At 33.2% G+C, this 16,229-nt stretch overlaps 4 protein-coding genes and 3 non-coding genes across 7 annotated transcripts; 3 read left to right on the top strand and 4 right to left on the bottom strand.

Moving 5' to 3' along the window:
• Positions 1-1,069: 1,069 nt before the first annotated feature.
• sre-55 (Serpentine Receptor, class E (Epsilon)) lies at positions 1,070-2,898 on the bottom strand (the record flags this gene model as incomplete). Its single annotated transcript, NM_064217.2, has 3 exons — positions 1,070-1,280; positions 1,843-1,976; positions 2,152-2,898. The coding sequence occupies 3 exons, from the start codon at positions 2,896-2,898 to the stop codon at positions 1,070-1,072; spliced, it is 1,092 nt and encodes a 363-aa protein (NP_496618.2).
• A 1,728-nt stretch (positions 2,899-4,626) lies between these two features.
• Positions 4,627-7,733, bottom strand: sre-56 (Serpentine Receptor, class E (Epsilon)). Its single transcript, NM_064216.2, has 4 exons — positions 7,438-7,733; positions 5,893-6,658; positions 4,937-5,070; positions 4,627-4,876 (listed from the first exon to the last, which is right to left on the bottom strand). Exons 2-4 carry the CDS (start codon positions 6,646-6,648, stop codon positions 4,678-4,680), a joined length of 1,089 nt encoding a protein of 362 aa, NP_496617.1. The 5' UTR covers positions 6,649-6,658; positions 7,438-7,733; the 3' UTR covers positions 4,627-4,677.
• C50E10.15 lies at positions 5,687-5,802 on the top strand. The gene has a single exon (NR_051784.1). It is a non-coding gene; the product is annotated as an Unclassified non-coding RNA C50E10.15 (non-coding RNA).
• A 1,053-nt stretch (positions 7,734-8,786) lies between the features above and the next one.
• On the top strand, positions 8,787-10,999 carry sre-53 (Serpentine Receptor, class E (Epsilon); the record flags this gene model as incomplete). The annotated part of the gene is made up of 3 exons (NM_064215.2): positions 8,787-9,542; positions 10,561-10,694; positions 10,786-10,999. The coding sequence occupies 3 exons, from the start codon at positions 8,787-8,789 to the stop codon at positions 10,997-10,999; spliced, it is 1,104 nt and encodes a 367-aa protein (NP_496616.2).
• On the bottom strand, positions 9,708-9,770 carry C50E10.16. The gene has a single exon (NR_051782.1). It is a non-coding gene; the product is annotated as an Unclassified non-coding RNA C50E10.16 (non-coding RNA).
• C50E10.14 lies at positions 9,708-9,770 on the top strand. Its single transcript, NR_051783.1, has one exon. It is a non-coding gene; the product is annotated as an Unclassified non-coding RNA C50E10.14 (non-coding RNA).
• A 122-nt stretch (positions 11,000-11,121) lies between the features above and the next one.
• Positions 11,122-13,351, bottom strand: sre-49 (Serpentine Receptor, class E (Epsilon); the record flags this gene model as incomplete). The annotated part of the gene is made up of 4 exons (NM_064214.2): positions 11,122-11,317; positions 11,423-11,556; positions 11,826-12,099; positions 12,882-13,351. The coding sequence occupies 4 exons, from the start codon at positions 13,349-13,351 to the stop codon at positions 11,122-11,124; spliced, it is 1,074 nt and encodes a 357-aa protein (NP_496615.2).
• Positions 13,352-16,229: the final 2,878 nt, after the last annotated feature.

Raw genomic sequence — 16,229 nt, 5'->3', positions numbered from 1 at the left:
AAATTTGAACAATAAAGAAAGTTGGAGCAGTTTTCAGATTTTTGTGCTCAAATTGATTAATTTAGTTTGCGAAATTTTGCCCGATTTGAAAATTGTTCAAAATTTCAAAAAAAAATTCAATTCTTAAAAAATGTTTTTATAATTAGGAACAATAAAAAATTATTTTAGGCGGTAGTCGATGTGCAGGCACCTACGCCTAAAAATGTAAAAAATTAATTTAAACCAATTTCTAATGTTTGAAAAAAGTTGATATTCTCGAAAAAATCATGTAGGAAAATGACAAATAACCAGGTGAAAAAGAAGTTTAGAGTATGTTTCAAAAATAGTTTTTGAATGATTTTCAAAATATCAAAAATTGATTAAAATAGAAAATATTTAAAATAGGAGCGATGTAAACCCTGGTTTTTTTTCTAATTTTCGTACTGTTTTCAATTGACAGAAAAATTAATTTAAAAACTTTTTAAATATAAAAAAATCTACTACATCTCTATTCATTTATAAATGCAATATCAGGTGTCATTTATCTGAAAATAACTGAAAACAGGCTGGAAAAAATCCAATTAGATAGTGTGTTACGCCTGAGAAATGCTATTTGTTGTTCACTTTTTGGTTTTTCCTGTACTTTTTTTTTGGGATATTCCGGAACTAAAACCTTGGGAAAATAATTTTTAAATAAAAATAAGTGACAGATGTTTAGAAGGATAAGTACAGTTAGGTTACAGGAATGTCAAATAATAATGATATTAGCAAATTTCATTTTGAAAAAATATAACAAAAGTTTTTCTGAAAATGGAATTTTAAATGTGTTTATGAACTTCTCAAAAATGACCTCATTATAATAAAAACCAGCCAATTTTCGTCAATTTTTTTGCTACACATGAGAAAAAAATAAAATTCAATTCAATTCAATTCAAAATCTACTGAATAATTGAATTTTGAATTCCCGCCAAAGCTGTTTGAAATTTGTATTTTCAAATAAATTTTGAATTTTTATAGTCCAAAACTTTTTTTTTGGTACGGTAATTAATATATTAAAATAAAAACAAATGAGGTTAAATAAATTGAATGTTCATTCCCAAGCAACTTGTAACTGTAAAAAATAGGTGTATGTCTCCAGTTTCTGGGACTGACTCGTGACTTTCCCAGCAGGCGGTGGCTGTTCATTGATGCATGGTATTTGGAGCATTAGATGATGAATCAAGGGCAGACGAATATTGAGCAACGCTTTGCTCCAAGTGTTCACTGATAGAATAAGCACTGGGCAGATGATGAGCGGGTTTCTGAGACAAAAGTTATGACGTTTGGGAGATTTTTTGTTTATAGTTATGTTACGAGTACTAATTTGAACATTAAAAAATCAGAAAATATGGCAAAAAACTAAGAATCTGATAATTTAAAATAATTTTGAAAGAAAAATGCGTATATAAAACTCGCAAGTATGACAAATTTCCAGTAAAGTCTGAAAATTCCAGCAAAAATTAAATTTCCAAAAAACAATATTCAAAAAATTTGAATTAAAAAAAAATTGTAATGTTTTTAAAAAATTCCAGGAAATTTTTTTTATGGAAAAACTAAAAGTTTCTATAATTTAAACTAAATTTCAAAAAAAAAACAACACAAAACACAAATATTTTCTCAAAAATTCAAAATCAGTCGGGCGTTAAATTTGCCCATTTTTCATGTTCTTTTTTTTTGAAACCAAGTGACATCAAAATCAGAAATCAAACGTCTAAATAATTTGGGCAAAAAAATCGAAATTTTGTCTGAATTTATTAAAAAAAAATAAAAATTCGAGTTTTCTAGAAAATATCAAATTTTAGATAAATATTTTTACAAACTTACAAATGAATCAAGCATTCGAAAACTCGATTTAAAGGAGTATTCCAGGTTGGAATAATGTCAAATGTGACAATTATAATAGCGAGAACACCAGTTAAAATTAACAAAAATCCAACCGAGAACACACGGGCGGTGAGCTGAAAATTAGAAAAATTGTGATAAATTCGAAAAAAAATTTATTCAAAAAAAATTGACACAACATTTTAATTCCAAAACATTTTAGAAAAGTAGCATTAATTTAACAATTTATCGTGCAAATTTGTGCAATTTTTCTAATGATAATTTTTGCACAAAATTTTTCCAAAAACTCACATTAAAAACCCTCAAATTCTCCTTCGCCTGAAACCTGACAGCCAACGTATAATTCCTCATAGACTCCTCGGGCTTCTTCTTAAAAAGCCGTAATATTTTCAGACTATACTGTCGATTTAAAAAAAATCCTATCATTGCAGATGTATTAATTACTACAAGAAAAATAATAATAGGTATAAATTGGAGTTTGTTGAAAAATATCAAATAAGTAGTTGTAAAAATTATAAATTGTTGGAATAAAACTAGCAGAGCTAGGAGATACGGTCTCGGTGTGTTTTCATAATTTTTAATTAAAAAACTAGCGAAAGTGCGCTCCATTGCTAATGTGAATAGGCACGTAGTCATCATAAATATATAATACCATGTTAGAGCTCCACCTAGGAATAGTGGCCATGCGCCTTTAAAGTTGTCAAGGGGAATCATTTTTGCCACGTCAGAAGTCCACCAGGGGTTTGTTAAATTGCAATTTTCGAATTTAATAATACCTATTAAATAGGGAAATGTTAATATTTTACCAACCATTGCAAATAGCCAACTTAAAATTACTATAGCTATAAGGGAATTGAAATTTTTATGGAAAGCAGTTGTAGTGAGAATTATGAATCCGGATATTACAGTGAATATTAATACAATTACAGTTAGTAGGGCCTCTATTAGAAGGGCACCCTTATATATATAACTGTCCGAGTATATGATGTATAGGGGCAGCCAGATTTGGAAGTCGCCGTTGTTGATGGAGAATATCATGGGATTCTGGAAATTTTAAAATTTTGTCATCAAGTTCTGTTTGAATTGGGGGAAAGGAACATTTAGAAGAAAAATATTTTTTTGAACAACTGTGTTTTTAATTTTCGATTTACAAGAGTTTGCCGAACTAGGCCATTTTGGCCCGGCCATGTCTGGGGTAGATTTACGACGCGTTGCGTGTCGCGTCGCGGATCGATTTTAGTTGTAAAATTAAATGTATTTGTCCGTGTGGAGTACACGACTTTCCCACGCGTTGTCCAGCAGGCAATTATCAATGGAGCGCGAAAAATTCATTGAGGAAGGCCAGAACCCCGTGACGAAAATTTTAGAATTTATTATCAAATTTGGCAGGAAATTGAAATTAAAGAATTTAATTTTTAATTTTTAATTTTAATTCGGAAATTCAAAAATCACAAATTTAAAAATCGTCTTCAGAAAAAAAAAATTTTGATTTTTTTAAATCTTTTTTACAGTAAATTCAAATTTTCATATTTTAGAATTTTTTGTTTCAAAATTAAAAACTTTTAAATTTTTTTCAGGAAATCAAGTTTGATTTGTCTAAAAAGATTTTGGCCGGAATTTGTTTTCAAAATGTTTGTCAAAAAAATTTTGGCCGGAAATTCGTATGTTTCAAAATTTGAGTTATCCAGAACTTTTTGGCGGGAAATATAATTTTTAAGGAAAAGTTTTGGAGAGAGATGCAAAATAAAAATATAACATATTCCACGTTTACCTACACTATTTCAGCTGTTTGCAATCAAAAAATATCTAGAACGAATTAGAACATAGTCTTTAATTATTTTCTTATTTACCAAATATCTCAAAAAACAAATCTGAAGCTATTATTTAAAAATAAAAAATAATTTATAAGAACGTTTTCTGTATGATTAAAATTATAGAAAAAAAAGGAAAAGAAAGTCATGGGACAGCTGGAATGCAAATGTTATTCTAGAAAAAGGCGCGCATGTTACAAGTCTAGGTCTTATCCAGGAAGTTGATTTTTTTCTGATGATTTCCAGCCCCCAACCCAAACGCGTTACCTAATGCGCCACTGCGGTCAATATATATATTCTAGCGTGGCGGGATGGCTCAGTCGGTAAGAGAGGTGGCTCCAGTTTTGAACTAGAATTAAGTTGCGAGGTTCGAGCCCGTGCGTATTTAAATTATAAATTGTGGTCTCTCTGAACGTGCAATTATTGTTCAATAAATATAACGTTATAGCGGACTCGAACTTGACCGAAAAAGCCAACGCCATGCCTCTTACCGACTGAGCCATGCCGGTGGCGGCGAAAAAATCGTAATTGAACGCGTTGCACGCTTGGCGCAGTAGGTAGCAGGCTGTGTCGGAAAATAGAAAATTTTGGGAAGTTCGAGCCTTCTTACGGGTATTTAAGTTTTCTATAATGAGGAATAAGAATTTTTGCACAAAAAATGCTTAACTTCCTGATCTAATTGTAAGCCTGACTCGTGCATTTTTGGAGAGTGGTAATTCCATTTTCACCTGCATGAAAACTATGAAAACTAGAAAAATTTTAGCTCTTAAAAAAATAATAATACGCACCTGAAATTACTATGTTACGTCAGAAAAAAAGATTATTAGATTTCCCGAAAAATATCAAAAACCAGTAATTTTCAAGAAAATGCAATTGAAAAAGTACCCCACTTTATCTGAAAATCCAAAAAAAAAACTCTATCTGAGAAAAGAAAAATTTACAGCTAACATTTAAAAAAAAACCAGAAATGTTTTATTTGAATACCCGAAAAAAGCACAAATAAAGTTCACAAAACGTTAACTTTCTTCTCCCAGACACTATGAAGTTGTGAAAAATACGTGTCAGTTTCCTGTTGCTGACTGTGATTCGGAACTATTGGGTGAACTTTAATAAGGGAGATTTTTCTGAAGAGCCGGGAATTGGGCAGTGCTTTGCTCCAAGTGCTAACGGATAGAATTAGCACAGCGTTGATGATAAGAGGGTTTCTGGAATGAGATCAAAATGTTTGAGTTACCCGGGAAAGGTCCGCTGCTTATTTAACTTACAAGTGTATAAGATTCTCGAAGCAAAAAATGAGCAATGTTTCCAGTGACGGGGCCCACTCAAAAGTTATCATGACACAAAATGTGAAACCAAGGATTATAAGAAAAAAGCCAACAACAAATACTCTGGCGGTGAGCTGAAAATTGAGAAATGTTTGAATATTAGAAAAAACAATTATTGGCATTTTTTGAATTCAGGCTTAGGTTTAGGCTTAGGCTTAAGCTTAGGCTTAGGCTTAGGTTTATTGTTAGGCTCAGGCTTAGGCTGAGGCTTCGGCTCAGAGGTGGGCGGATATTTTTTTCGGATATTTTCTAATAATGAATTTATCAATAAGTATTGATGTAGTTATTCTGGAAGAAATATATCCGAACAAAAGAGTAACTATTAAGCAACATTTTAATATGATAAAACCTAGAAAAATTCTACAAGTTTTCTGTATAAACGATATGCAAGTCCATTATCCGATATCCGTAATTTCCGTAATATCCGATATCCGATGTTGCTCGGCTAATAAGTTTTAAGGTCTCGGTAAGGAAAACTTGTAGAATTTTTCTAGGTTTTATCATATTAAAATGTTGCTTAATAGTTACTCTTTGGTTCGGATACATTTCTTCCAGAATAACTACATCAATACTTATTGATAAATTCATTATTAGAAAATATCCGAAAAAATATCCGCCCACCTCTGCTTTGGCTTGGCGTCAATGGCGAGCGTTAGCTATTTAGGCTTGGGTTTATAGCGTTTTTTTCATTTTTTTAGGCTTAGGCTTAGGCTTAGGCCGAGGCTTCTACTTAGGGTTAGGCTTAAGGTTAGGCTTAGGATTAGGCTTATGTTTAAGCTTAGACTTGGGATTAGGCTTAGGTTTAGTCTGGCGCAAGTTTCCCAAATAGGTCATATAAAATTAACAGAAGTTGCCAAAAATTTCTGTAAAATCTTTATCAAATTCTCCAAACTCACATTAAAAACTCTCAAATTCTCTTTCGCCTGAAACCTGACAGGCAATGTATAATGCTTTGCACTTTCCCGCGGTCTTTGTTCAAATTCCCGAAGAACTTTCAAATTATACCAGCGATTGATACAAAATACCATCATCGCCAAAACATTGAGCCCAACAAGAACACTGACAATTGTAATAAAATGTATAAGGTTGAAAAATAAAAAGTAGCCCAGAAGAAATATTAATATTTGTTGAAATAAAATTAGCAGCGCCAGTAGATAAGTTCTCCGTGTATTTTCATAATTTTTGATAAAAAAGCTCGCACAGACTCGTTCGATTGACAATGTTATTAGACATGTTGTGAGAATTGACATATAGTACCAGGTAAGTGCTCCACCCAAGAACAGGGGCCATGCACTACTAATAGAATCTAGTCGGGCCATTTTTGCCACGTCACAAGTCCACCATGGTAGGCCACGTGTCACTGGCTCGATTACCCAAAAACCAATAAAATAAGGGGTTAAAAGTAGCTTTCCGGCGGCTGAAAATAGCCAACTCAACACTACGATTGCTATAAGGGAGTTGAAATTTTTGTGGAAGGCGGTTCTGGTTAGAATTATGAATCCGGAGGTTATGGTAAATACGAGTACGGTAAGGGAGAGGAGAAGCTCGAATATCAGGAGGAATTGATAGAATTTTTGATTGTAGGCAACATCGTTTAGGGTGAAAATTGGGAGCCAGATTTGATAGGTATTGTTGGAAATGGTGAAGATCATGGGTGGGTCGCTGAAAAGTTGATAATTTGAAATTCATATTTTTTATTGATTTTTTTGTTATTTTTTGTTACTGGAAAAAATTGAGAACTGAAGTTTTGACATATGTCTTCCTAAAAATTGAATTTACCCGTGAAATATTTGAAAATTTAGATTTTTTCCAAAGTTTATAAAATTTCAACATGCTACACTTTTCGTTAAAATACGAAAATTGTATTCTTTACTTTCTTTTATTTTTTGAAATTTTTTATTAAAATTGAAATTTTGAATTTTACGCCGAATTGTGACAAATTTGACTTTTTGGCAAAGTTTATAAAATTCACATAGTTGAACATTCGCCTAACATTTCAATCATTTAGGTTTTGCGTAAATTATTTAAAATAAATTGAAATTGTGTTAAAATTCGAAAATTTGAATTCTTGTCAAAATTGATTTAATTTAAATTTTTCAATTTTAAATACCATTGTATTGTACTTTAAAGTCTAAATTTTGCAAAAAAAAATTATAACTGTTTTTTTTCCAAATTCACAAATTTATATTATTATGAAAATGTTATTTTATTAAAAATTATCAGAAAATCATACATTTATAAAATTTACAAATTGTGATTTTTCGCTAAAAATTTCTGAATAATTTTTTAATGAAAATTTTACAAAATTTTTCCACAAATAATAAGAGAAAAAAATAAAAAAATCCACATTTTTTTCCTTTTTTAAATTTTTGATTGCTCCAAAAAAGAGAAAGTGGCTTTAAGATTTTCCTTGTTAAATTCAAAGTTTTTTTATAACTTACGTGTTTTTAGGAAGTTGAAAAAACGCCAAAATGTTTGTAAAATGTGATAAGAAAAAGAAACAGAAAAAATAACAATTTCAGCTGTCTACCTTCACCATGATAAAGTCATACCACAAAGTTACACCAAGAAAAATAAATTAATTATAACAAAACCTAAGTTCAAGTTCCTTTTTTCTCTCGAAAATATGAAAAAAAGAGGCTTCGAAAATAATGAACATTTGTGTAATCTAATTATTGGTTTGGTTGTCGGGCATTATGATGTGGGCATTTTGAGGGTAAAACTAGATTGAAATGAGGCAAAGATCTCTGATTTAAAGGTGTTGAAAAGAATCGAGAATATTCACAAAAAAAATCCTAAGAACTGCCGTAAGGCACCAAAACGCCTGCCTCGCCTGCCTTGCTACAACCTACGCCTGCCTCGCGCCTCGATCGCGCCTCCTGTGTCAAATCGCTTGCTTTTTGATTATAATTTCTGATCTTCTATTAGTCATACCTGTATAGTGCGGCGCGGAACCAGAAAAGTGTCGGCCGCGGCAAAATAACCAGGGGTGGACGGCAAACGATTTTTCCAGCAAATCGGCAAATCGGCAAATTGCCGGGATTGAAATTTCCGGCAAATTGCCGATTTGCCGAATTTGCCGAAAATTTTTGGCAAATTGTGGTTTCGCACTTCTTTTTTGGAAACTTCAGAATTTTAATTTCGAATGGCAAAACTAAGCACATTCTATGAATGTTCCTACATCTATTTAAAAAAAAAGCAAATTCTATGAAAATATCTAAGAAAAACGGAAAAATTCAAAAAGACACAGTTTAAACAGACACAGTAAAAACTAGTTTTAAGTGTTTCGGTCTGATAAAAAATCACTCTAAACATTTCCGGCAAATCTGATATCTGGCAAATCGGCAAACCGGCAAATTTCCGGAATTGAAAATTTCCGGCTAATTGGCCAACCAGCAATTTGCCGATTTGCCGAATTTGTCGACGTCAGGCAGGCAGGTTGAAGGCTGGCGTCAGGCCCTGAAACCGCGCCTGCCTCCCATGGAAGCCCTACCGTAAATTGCCAAAAATTGCTTCAAAATTGTATTCAAATTGTTAAAAGTTGGCGATGTGCCCAAAGGGTCAAAAAGTTAGCGAAAGTTGTCGAAAAACTATCCGTTAAACTTTTTTGGAATTTTCAAGAGTTGCAGAAGTTTCCAGCCCAAAAACCCCCCAGAAACAACAGTTGGCCTCTAGTATTTTCCAGAAAGTGACGTGACTCCGACAGGTGAACTTCCCGAATCCTGCTTTTTTAAGTTTTTCCTTTTTCCTTTATTTCCAGCTAGCTTCACCTTAAAGCTTCAACTCGGTAATGATATTTCTGCTCAAAAATAGCTCCTTCAGTACCATATGGCTCCCAATCTACACTCTAAACGACTCCTGTTACACCAGATATTTCTATCGGGGGCTTTTGCTCGCCGAGCTTCTTTTATCGATTTTAGCGCTCATCTACTCTGTAATTTCTGGCTATATAATTCTCACCACAAAAGCTTTTCACACCAATTTCAACACGCTTTTGGCAATAATAGTTTTAAGTTGGAAGTTTTCGATAATTGGGAAAATATTTCTAATTCCATATTCCACTGGCATTTTCCAAATTGAAACCGGAAATCTGAATAGTCATTGGTGGACTGATGACGTCACAGAAATGATTACAGTCTATGGGTCATTGCCTCGTGGTATTTTGGTTGGCGGAGTTGCCACGTGGTATTATATGATTCTTATGTCAACTTGTTTATTTATACTGTCATTGGAGCGCACTTTCGCATCGATTTTTATCAAAAACTATGAGAATACTCGGAGGCTTTATCTACTATTTCTAATTATTTTGTTTCAACAATTTATGGTCCTGAGCATTGTCTACCTGCTCACATATAACTTGATGAAATTCATAAATGTTCTCATATTCCTAATTGCTATGAATTTCCTCCCGATGCTCATTTTTCTTGGAAATCGGTGGTTTAACTTGAAAATTGTCAACGAGTTTTTGGAGAGACCCGAGGAGGCTGTGAGGAATTACACGTTGCCTGTTAGGTTTCAGGCAAAGGAGAATTTGAGGGTTTTTAATGTGAGTTTTGGGAGGTTTTTTTTCCAATTATTTTGGCAATTTCTGGTAATGTTATGTGACCAATTTGGAAACTTGCTCCAGTCTAGGCCTGAGCCTAGGTTTAAGCCTAAACCTAGGCCTGAGCCTAAGCCGAAGACTGAGGCTAAGCCTAAGTCTAAGTCTACACCTAAGCCTAAGTCTAAGTCTACGCCTAAGCCTAAGCCTAAGCCTGAGCCTAAACCTAAGCCTAAACATAAGAAAAATTGAAATTTCGAGTAAATCCAACCAATTTCGACGCCAATTTTCAAATTTCATCTGCAAAAGTTAATTTTTCCGGCAATTCGCCGTAAAATTGGACATTTTTGAATTTTTCAGTTTTGTTAGGAAACTTATAGGAAACATATTTTGACAATATTTTTTTTGTATATAAACATGTTAAAAATTGCAGAAATTTGTTGAAAATTGGTCAAATTTTATAAAATTTGTCAAAAAAAAATTTTTTGAAAAAAATTTTAATTTTTTGAACTTCCCGTCATCATTTTTTTAGAGGTTTTTATGGCGCTTTATGACATTTTTAGCATTAACTGACAACTTTGAACAGTTATCGGCGTTTTTGAAAACTTTGGAAATTTTTTAAAAACTGTCAACTTATTACATTTTTTTTTGGCAATTTCGGCCACTGAAAAAAATTAATTGGCAAATATTGATAATTTTTGTCAATTTTCTACAAATTCAAAATGTCTGTTTTCGGCAATGTTACACAAGTTTTTGACAATTATGTACCTGTTCTAAATGTTTCGAAAAAAAATTTCTGACGTTTTATAACTTTCGGCAACCTTTTCCAACTTTTTTGGTAACTTTCAACATTTTGGTAAATTCGCCATTTTTTTTATTAACTTTTGACAATTTTAACATTTTTCTGCAATTTTCTACTAGTTTTGGCAAATGTCTGGTATAACTTTTTAGCGCGAAATTCAAAAAAAAAGATTTATCTTTTCATTAAATTTCAATTTTCGGGGGGAAAATTAAAATTTTCCAGCTAACCGTCCGAGTAACTGTTGTGGGCTTCATCGCAATATTATTCGCTTTGTTATGTATTATTACACTAACTTTGGAGTGGGTTCCGTCTTTGGACACTTTCCTGATTTATTGCTTCGAAAATATTGTTCATTTGTAAGTTTTTTCTTTGAATTAACAAATAATTTTATTCTTAAAAACTCAGAAATCAGAAAACTTTATTTTTTAATTTTTTAAACTTTTCCAGAAACCCCCTAGTCATCTGCCCGGTGCTCATTCTCTCTGTGAGCACTTGGAGCAAGTCCCTGCTCTCCACCCGGCTTCCATTGCTCCACAAGCTAACAAGAATCGCCCTTCAACAGCCACAATTAACCAAAAATGCTCCTACTCAACAGCAGGAGACCGATACGTATTTCTCACAGCTGCAAAACGTCTGGGAGCAGAAGCCTATTGTTTCTTGAAGCTCAGAGATTAATTGATGTTGAATTTGGCGCACGGAGCACCTTAACTTTTAAAAAAATTCAGTTTATTAATTGATTTTATAACAAAAAAAATTGTACTTAAAAGCAAAAAAGTCTGAAAATCAAGTCCAAGCCCGGGCCAATTGCTGAAAATAAATAGAAGAAATTTGCCGGGCGTCCTCCTCGGGATCCTTTTCCTGTGATGCCATAGATACCCGATTTGATTGCATCCTTCGAAACATGTATAAAGGACGGAGAAACGACTTTTTCCAGCATGGTACTGAGAAAATCACGATGAGAACGATTATACAGTTGCTGCTGGAAATTTGGAAAATTCGGAAAAAAAGTGAAAATCGATCATTTTAGTTGGAAAAAAAATCAATTTTTCGGTTTTTTGTAAAATTTTTAATTCCAAAAACTCACTAAGAAACCACAAAATCCAAAATATATCCAAAAACTTCCCAATAATTTGATTCAGCTCCATAATATACACAGATGAAGCACACTTCGCAGAGGGACACGTAAACCGCGTGCGTTGAAACCACGTATTTTGCCATCTGTAGTTTGTAGTTTGTAGTCTATGTGGTTTAGAGTTTGTAGTTTGTAGTTTAGAGTGTGTAGTTTGTAGTTTGTAGTTTGAAGCTTGTAGTGTGTAGGTTTTAGTTGGTATTTTAAAGTCTTAATAGTGTTTATAGTCTACAAACATCTTTGGAATCTTTTTGGTAAATTGATATATTTTAGTAGGTGTGGTATCCGTAGTATCAGTGTTGGTAGTTTTTAGTTTGTAGTTTGTATTTTGTAGTTTGTAGTCTTTGTAGTTACTCACCCTCAACGATTTCAAGTTCTCCATCGTTTGAAATCTTCTCGCCAACGTATAATTTTCGCGTTTCGAATTTTTGTCCGAAATTTTCTTAATTCGAGTGTTGTAGTAGAAAACCGATGTGTATAGTGTAGTTGAGGCTACCGTAACCAGTACGATTACAATAAAAGTCAGGTTGAAAAAATTGAATGCAAAAAATACAGAATAGGCAGATGAAAATAGCATTGAAACAATTATTATGGCAATTGAAATGTAAGGACGAGTTTTACGTTCGTAGTCACTGAAAATTGGGGAAGTTTGGTTAGCCAAGAAAAGGGCGGAGCCTAAAAAACAAGGATTTTGCCCATTTGGTGGGAAATTTGGAAGTTTAAAAAATTGTTAAAAGTTGAAAATTTAGAACAAAAAAACACATTTAGAACAAATTTTTAGAACTATTCCCCTATCCTATCTTAAAAATCTGAAAACGACGTTTTATATAATTTTTCCACTTCACTGAAACTAGCTGATAAATTTCCAGTTGTTGGACTTTGATATTTTGAGCTTTGCTCCAAATCTTACGTAATAAATTCTGCCTAATTTTTATTGGAAAAATCGGATTTTTTTTCAATTTTGTGCCAAAACTAAATTTTGAAATTGGCGCCGAAATTTCTTGGATTTAATTCAAATTCTAAATTTTTCTTTGGCTTAGGCTTGCGTTTATGCTTAGACTTAGGCTAAGGCTTACGTTTAGGCTTAGACTTAGGCTAAGGCTTACGTTTAGGTTTATGCTTAGGCTCAGGGTAAGGCTTAGGCTTAGGCGGGCTGGGGAAGGGGAGGGGGAGAAAAAGAAAAGTTTCCAGAAATTCCGAATAATTTCGAAAAAACCAGAAAACCAATTTTAAAAAAGGAAAAAGCCACGAAAAATCTGGAAAAACGGGACGTTTTGAAGCCGAAACTCTCTAAAAAAGTTTAAATTTTTCGACTCAAAATTCGTGCCAAAATTAGTCAAAATTATTTTTTGAGAATACATTATGAATTGGATTAATTTTAATAATATGTAGCAACAAGTTTCTCTTTACAAACCTCAAATAATACGACGCAATAGCCCGTTCCATAGACACAGAAAATAGAAAAAATAGACAAGACGCAAAATGATGAGTATACAGAAACCCGCCTAAAAACAATGGCCATTCCTCTAAAAAGCAAGAAATTTGAACCATTTCCTCCAGTTTATCAGTCCAAAAATGGTGATAAATTTTAGATTTATCACCGAGAAATTTGTAACCAATTAAATAATCGAATAGAAGATATCTAGCACATAGAATTTCCAGCCATTGGCAGAGCTGGAAAATTAGCAAAACTCGGAGGTTTATATGGAAGCATCGGTATTTTGCAATAAGTGTGGAGGCACGGGCAATGAGTAATAAGGTTAGTATAAATATTAGAATATCCATTGCTAAGACATACGGGTACTTCCATGATGTGAAGAGAGCTTTGTTTAGTATGGGCAGAGGTACCCACAGTTGTGTTGTTCCATTGATAAGGAATATCATATTTTGATGTTGGGATTCTGAAATAAAAAATATGTTGAATTAAAAATGAGAATTTTGAACAAAAATAAACGTTTATCAAAATTCTATAGCTTTCGACAAGTATTTGACAGATTTTTGTCAACTTTCGGCTACCATCGTCCAAAAGACTTAGGGTGCCCAGCTGGAATAAAATATAGGAAATCCTTATGACACACTTAAGCCTAAAGGCCCGAAAAACATACTAGGATGCCCAACTGGAATAAAATATTGGAAATCCTTATGACACACCGGCGGTATGGCGCGGCTTAAGCCTAAATAGCCACTTTTATCAAAATACATTTGAGCGAGGCGGTTGTAAACTATTCGTTTTTTTTTGCAAAAATTAAAAAAAAAACTTTATTTAAATTTAAAAATAAATATCATATGTTATCACACCTTAGAATATCCCGCCTTAATTTAAAACTTATTTTTGGTTCACAAATGTGAGAAAAAGAAAAATGGATTACTCATCGGAATTAAACACCATCAGAGTGATTATATTCATCAAAGGTCCCCCTTTACTGGAGGGTTAATTTGATCAATATAACTCCAGAACCAAGCTCACGGCGGGCTCTCAAAGATCCTGAAATTAGCACTTTAACGAAGCATTGGAGGGCCAATTTTCCAATTTCACTTTGGTAGCTCATATCTCCGCTTTTGTTTGAGATAAAACCGCGTGAAGTGCGGCAACTGCTGTTGTTATTTTTATGATGCTATTCCGTTTCTAATGCTTTTATCTCAAACAAAAATTTTTTGGTAAAAAAACTTTCAACTACAAACTTGTTCTTTACAACAATATCAACAACTTATCAGTTGATGACTTTTCTGTACAAATTTTATCCACGGAGATATGAGCTACCAAAGTGAATTTGTAAAATTGCTTCGTTAGATCGTTAAAGTTCTTCGTTGCAGTGCTGTTTTAGGATCTTTGAGAGCCCACTGTGAGCTTTGTTTTAGACTTTTGCCGCTAAAAGTTCTATCAAATGGCAAATCTCCAATGGATGCTCGCATCCCCCCAAATATTATGAAATCTCCAAGTTTCTTAGTAATCTATAGTCTTCATTTAGATCACTGAAAAATATCCACAGATTACTTTTGAGTTGCCTGAGAAGTTATTGTAAAACGCAAGGCGAGCTCAAATGTATTTTGATAAAAGTGGCTATTTAGGCTTAAGCCGCGCCATACCGCCGGTGTGTCATAAGGATTTCCAATATTTTATTCCAGTTGGGCATCCTAGTATGTTTTTCGGGCCTTTAGGCTTAAGTGTGTCATAAGGATTTCCTATATTTTATTCCAGCTGGGCACCCTAAGTCTAAATAGCTCTTTTTCTTTTCTTTTGCGCTCCAAGCGCAAGGAAAAACCTTCTTGTAACTTTTTAAGAGGGTTTCATATATTTTATTAAAATCGGGGCGAAGCCCTGATTTTAAATCCATATTGTTTTTGTTTTTGTCTTCCACTATCCCTGCAAATAGGAAAGAGAATGTGTTGTTTCTGATGAAGTAAAAATCATCATAAAATCTTGAAAACTGAGAGCAGAGGTAATATTTGAATATATTGGGTTGTAAATGTGTGTCTCTCTGTGGGTGGGGTGGCGATGTGTTGGCAGCCAACCCTTCAACGAACTGTATCTCCCGCCTGTATCTCCCTTCAAAGTGAGAATTGGGTTACAAAAATTTGGGGGAATATGAAACAAAATGTAAGGATTTCAAAAATGTTAATTTTGAAACACCAGACCAAACCACTTTTTCTGGGCTAGAGGCAAAAAATTAATTTTTTGAAAACATTTCAAACTGGCACAAAATTTTTTCAAAAATAAAATTTTACAAATTGTTAATAGATGCCGTTTTTTATAAATATTGTTCATTGAATACAGAAAAGAAAACAAAGATTCATCAAAAAATGAGTGAAAAATCGCAAAAATTCGAAACAGTCCGTGCTGAAAAACTCGATTTTTTGGCGGTGCTGAAAAAAATTTCTACTAAAATTTTTTTGAATTTTAGTTTTTCGGATTTAGCGTCAAATTTTAAATCTATGTAAAAAAACAGCATTAAAATTGATCACAGATTGAGTGAGTAATAAACGCTCAAAGTTGAAAAATGAACAACGCAAAAACGGCAGTAACTTGCTTCAAGGTCGGTTATCTCAGTGAGTTTTCACTCAATTTTCGAAATTTTTTTGCTCTATCGCTTTAGAAATATTTTTAATTTCATTTTTTTTTCCTCAAAATCAAAATATCTCAAACGACCGCCATCCTACGAGAAGGGAACAAAAAAGTTTTTGGAAAAAAATCGAAAATTTTTTTTCTGCCTCGTTTTTCAAAATGAAAAAAATCACTCTTTCGGAATAATTTTTACTTGAGAATGTGTAAAAAATCTTTTTCTACAAGAATTTCACCCTAAAACCAAAGATTTCTCAAAGAGAACAGCGCACGAAGCGGTGGTTTTTTTTTAGAGGGGGCGGGCGGGCACTGCTGAACCTTGAAAGCGCCGTAGCTCCGCTCACAATTGGAATTGAAAAATGAAAAGCATATATTTGAAGTCAGCGTTAAAAGGAAAATATGATAGCATTTAAAATTTTGAAAATTGGTGAAGAATGAAAAAAAAAGCCTCAGGAGCAAGGCTTGAAGCTCACAACTTCAGGAACGGGGCTCGAGGAACTCATGGCCAAAAACTTTTTGTTTGTCTCGCTTCTCATAGCAAAAATAATAAGATTGAGGGCATAAAATTCACATTTCAGTAAAAAACTGGTCCAGGAAAAGAGGGAAATTGAAATTTCGAGGTCAAAAATTAAATGTTCTAAAATCGTTGAAAATGGTCGTAGAGAGCTGTGCTTTTAGCATCCATTCGGTATTTATGTACTA

This window comes from Caenorhabditis elegans, chromosome II, assembly GCF_000002985.6.
Source record: "Caenorhabditis elegans chromosome II".
Lineage (NCBI taxonomy): Eukaryota > Metazoa > Nematoda > Chromadorea > Rhabditida > Rhabditidae > Caenorhabditis > Caenorhabditis elegans.
Note: the sequence above shows the minus strand (reverse complement) of the source record. Positions and strands in the feature narration are given on the sequence as shown.

Coding starts and splice junctions, on each gene's coding strand:
- sre-56 (NM_064216.2), bottom strand. CDS start 6,648: ATGATCTTCACCATTTCCAACAATACCTATCAAATCTGGCTCCCAATT. Junction 5,071..5,892: donor AGAATTTGAGAGTTTTTAAT/GTGAGTTTGGAG, acceptor CTCAATTTTCAG/CTCACCGCCAGAGTATTTGT. Junction 4,877..4,936: donor TTCGAGAATCTTATACACTT/GTAAGTTAAATA, acceptor ATCTCATTCCAG/AAACCCTCTTATCATCAACG.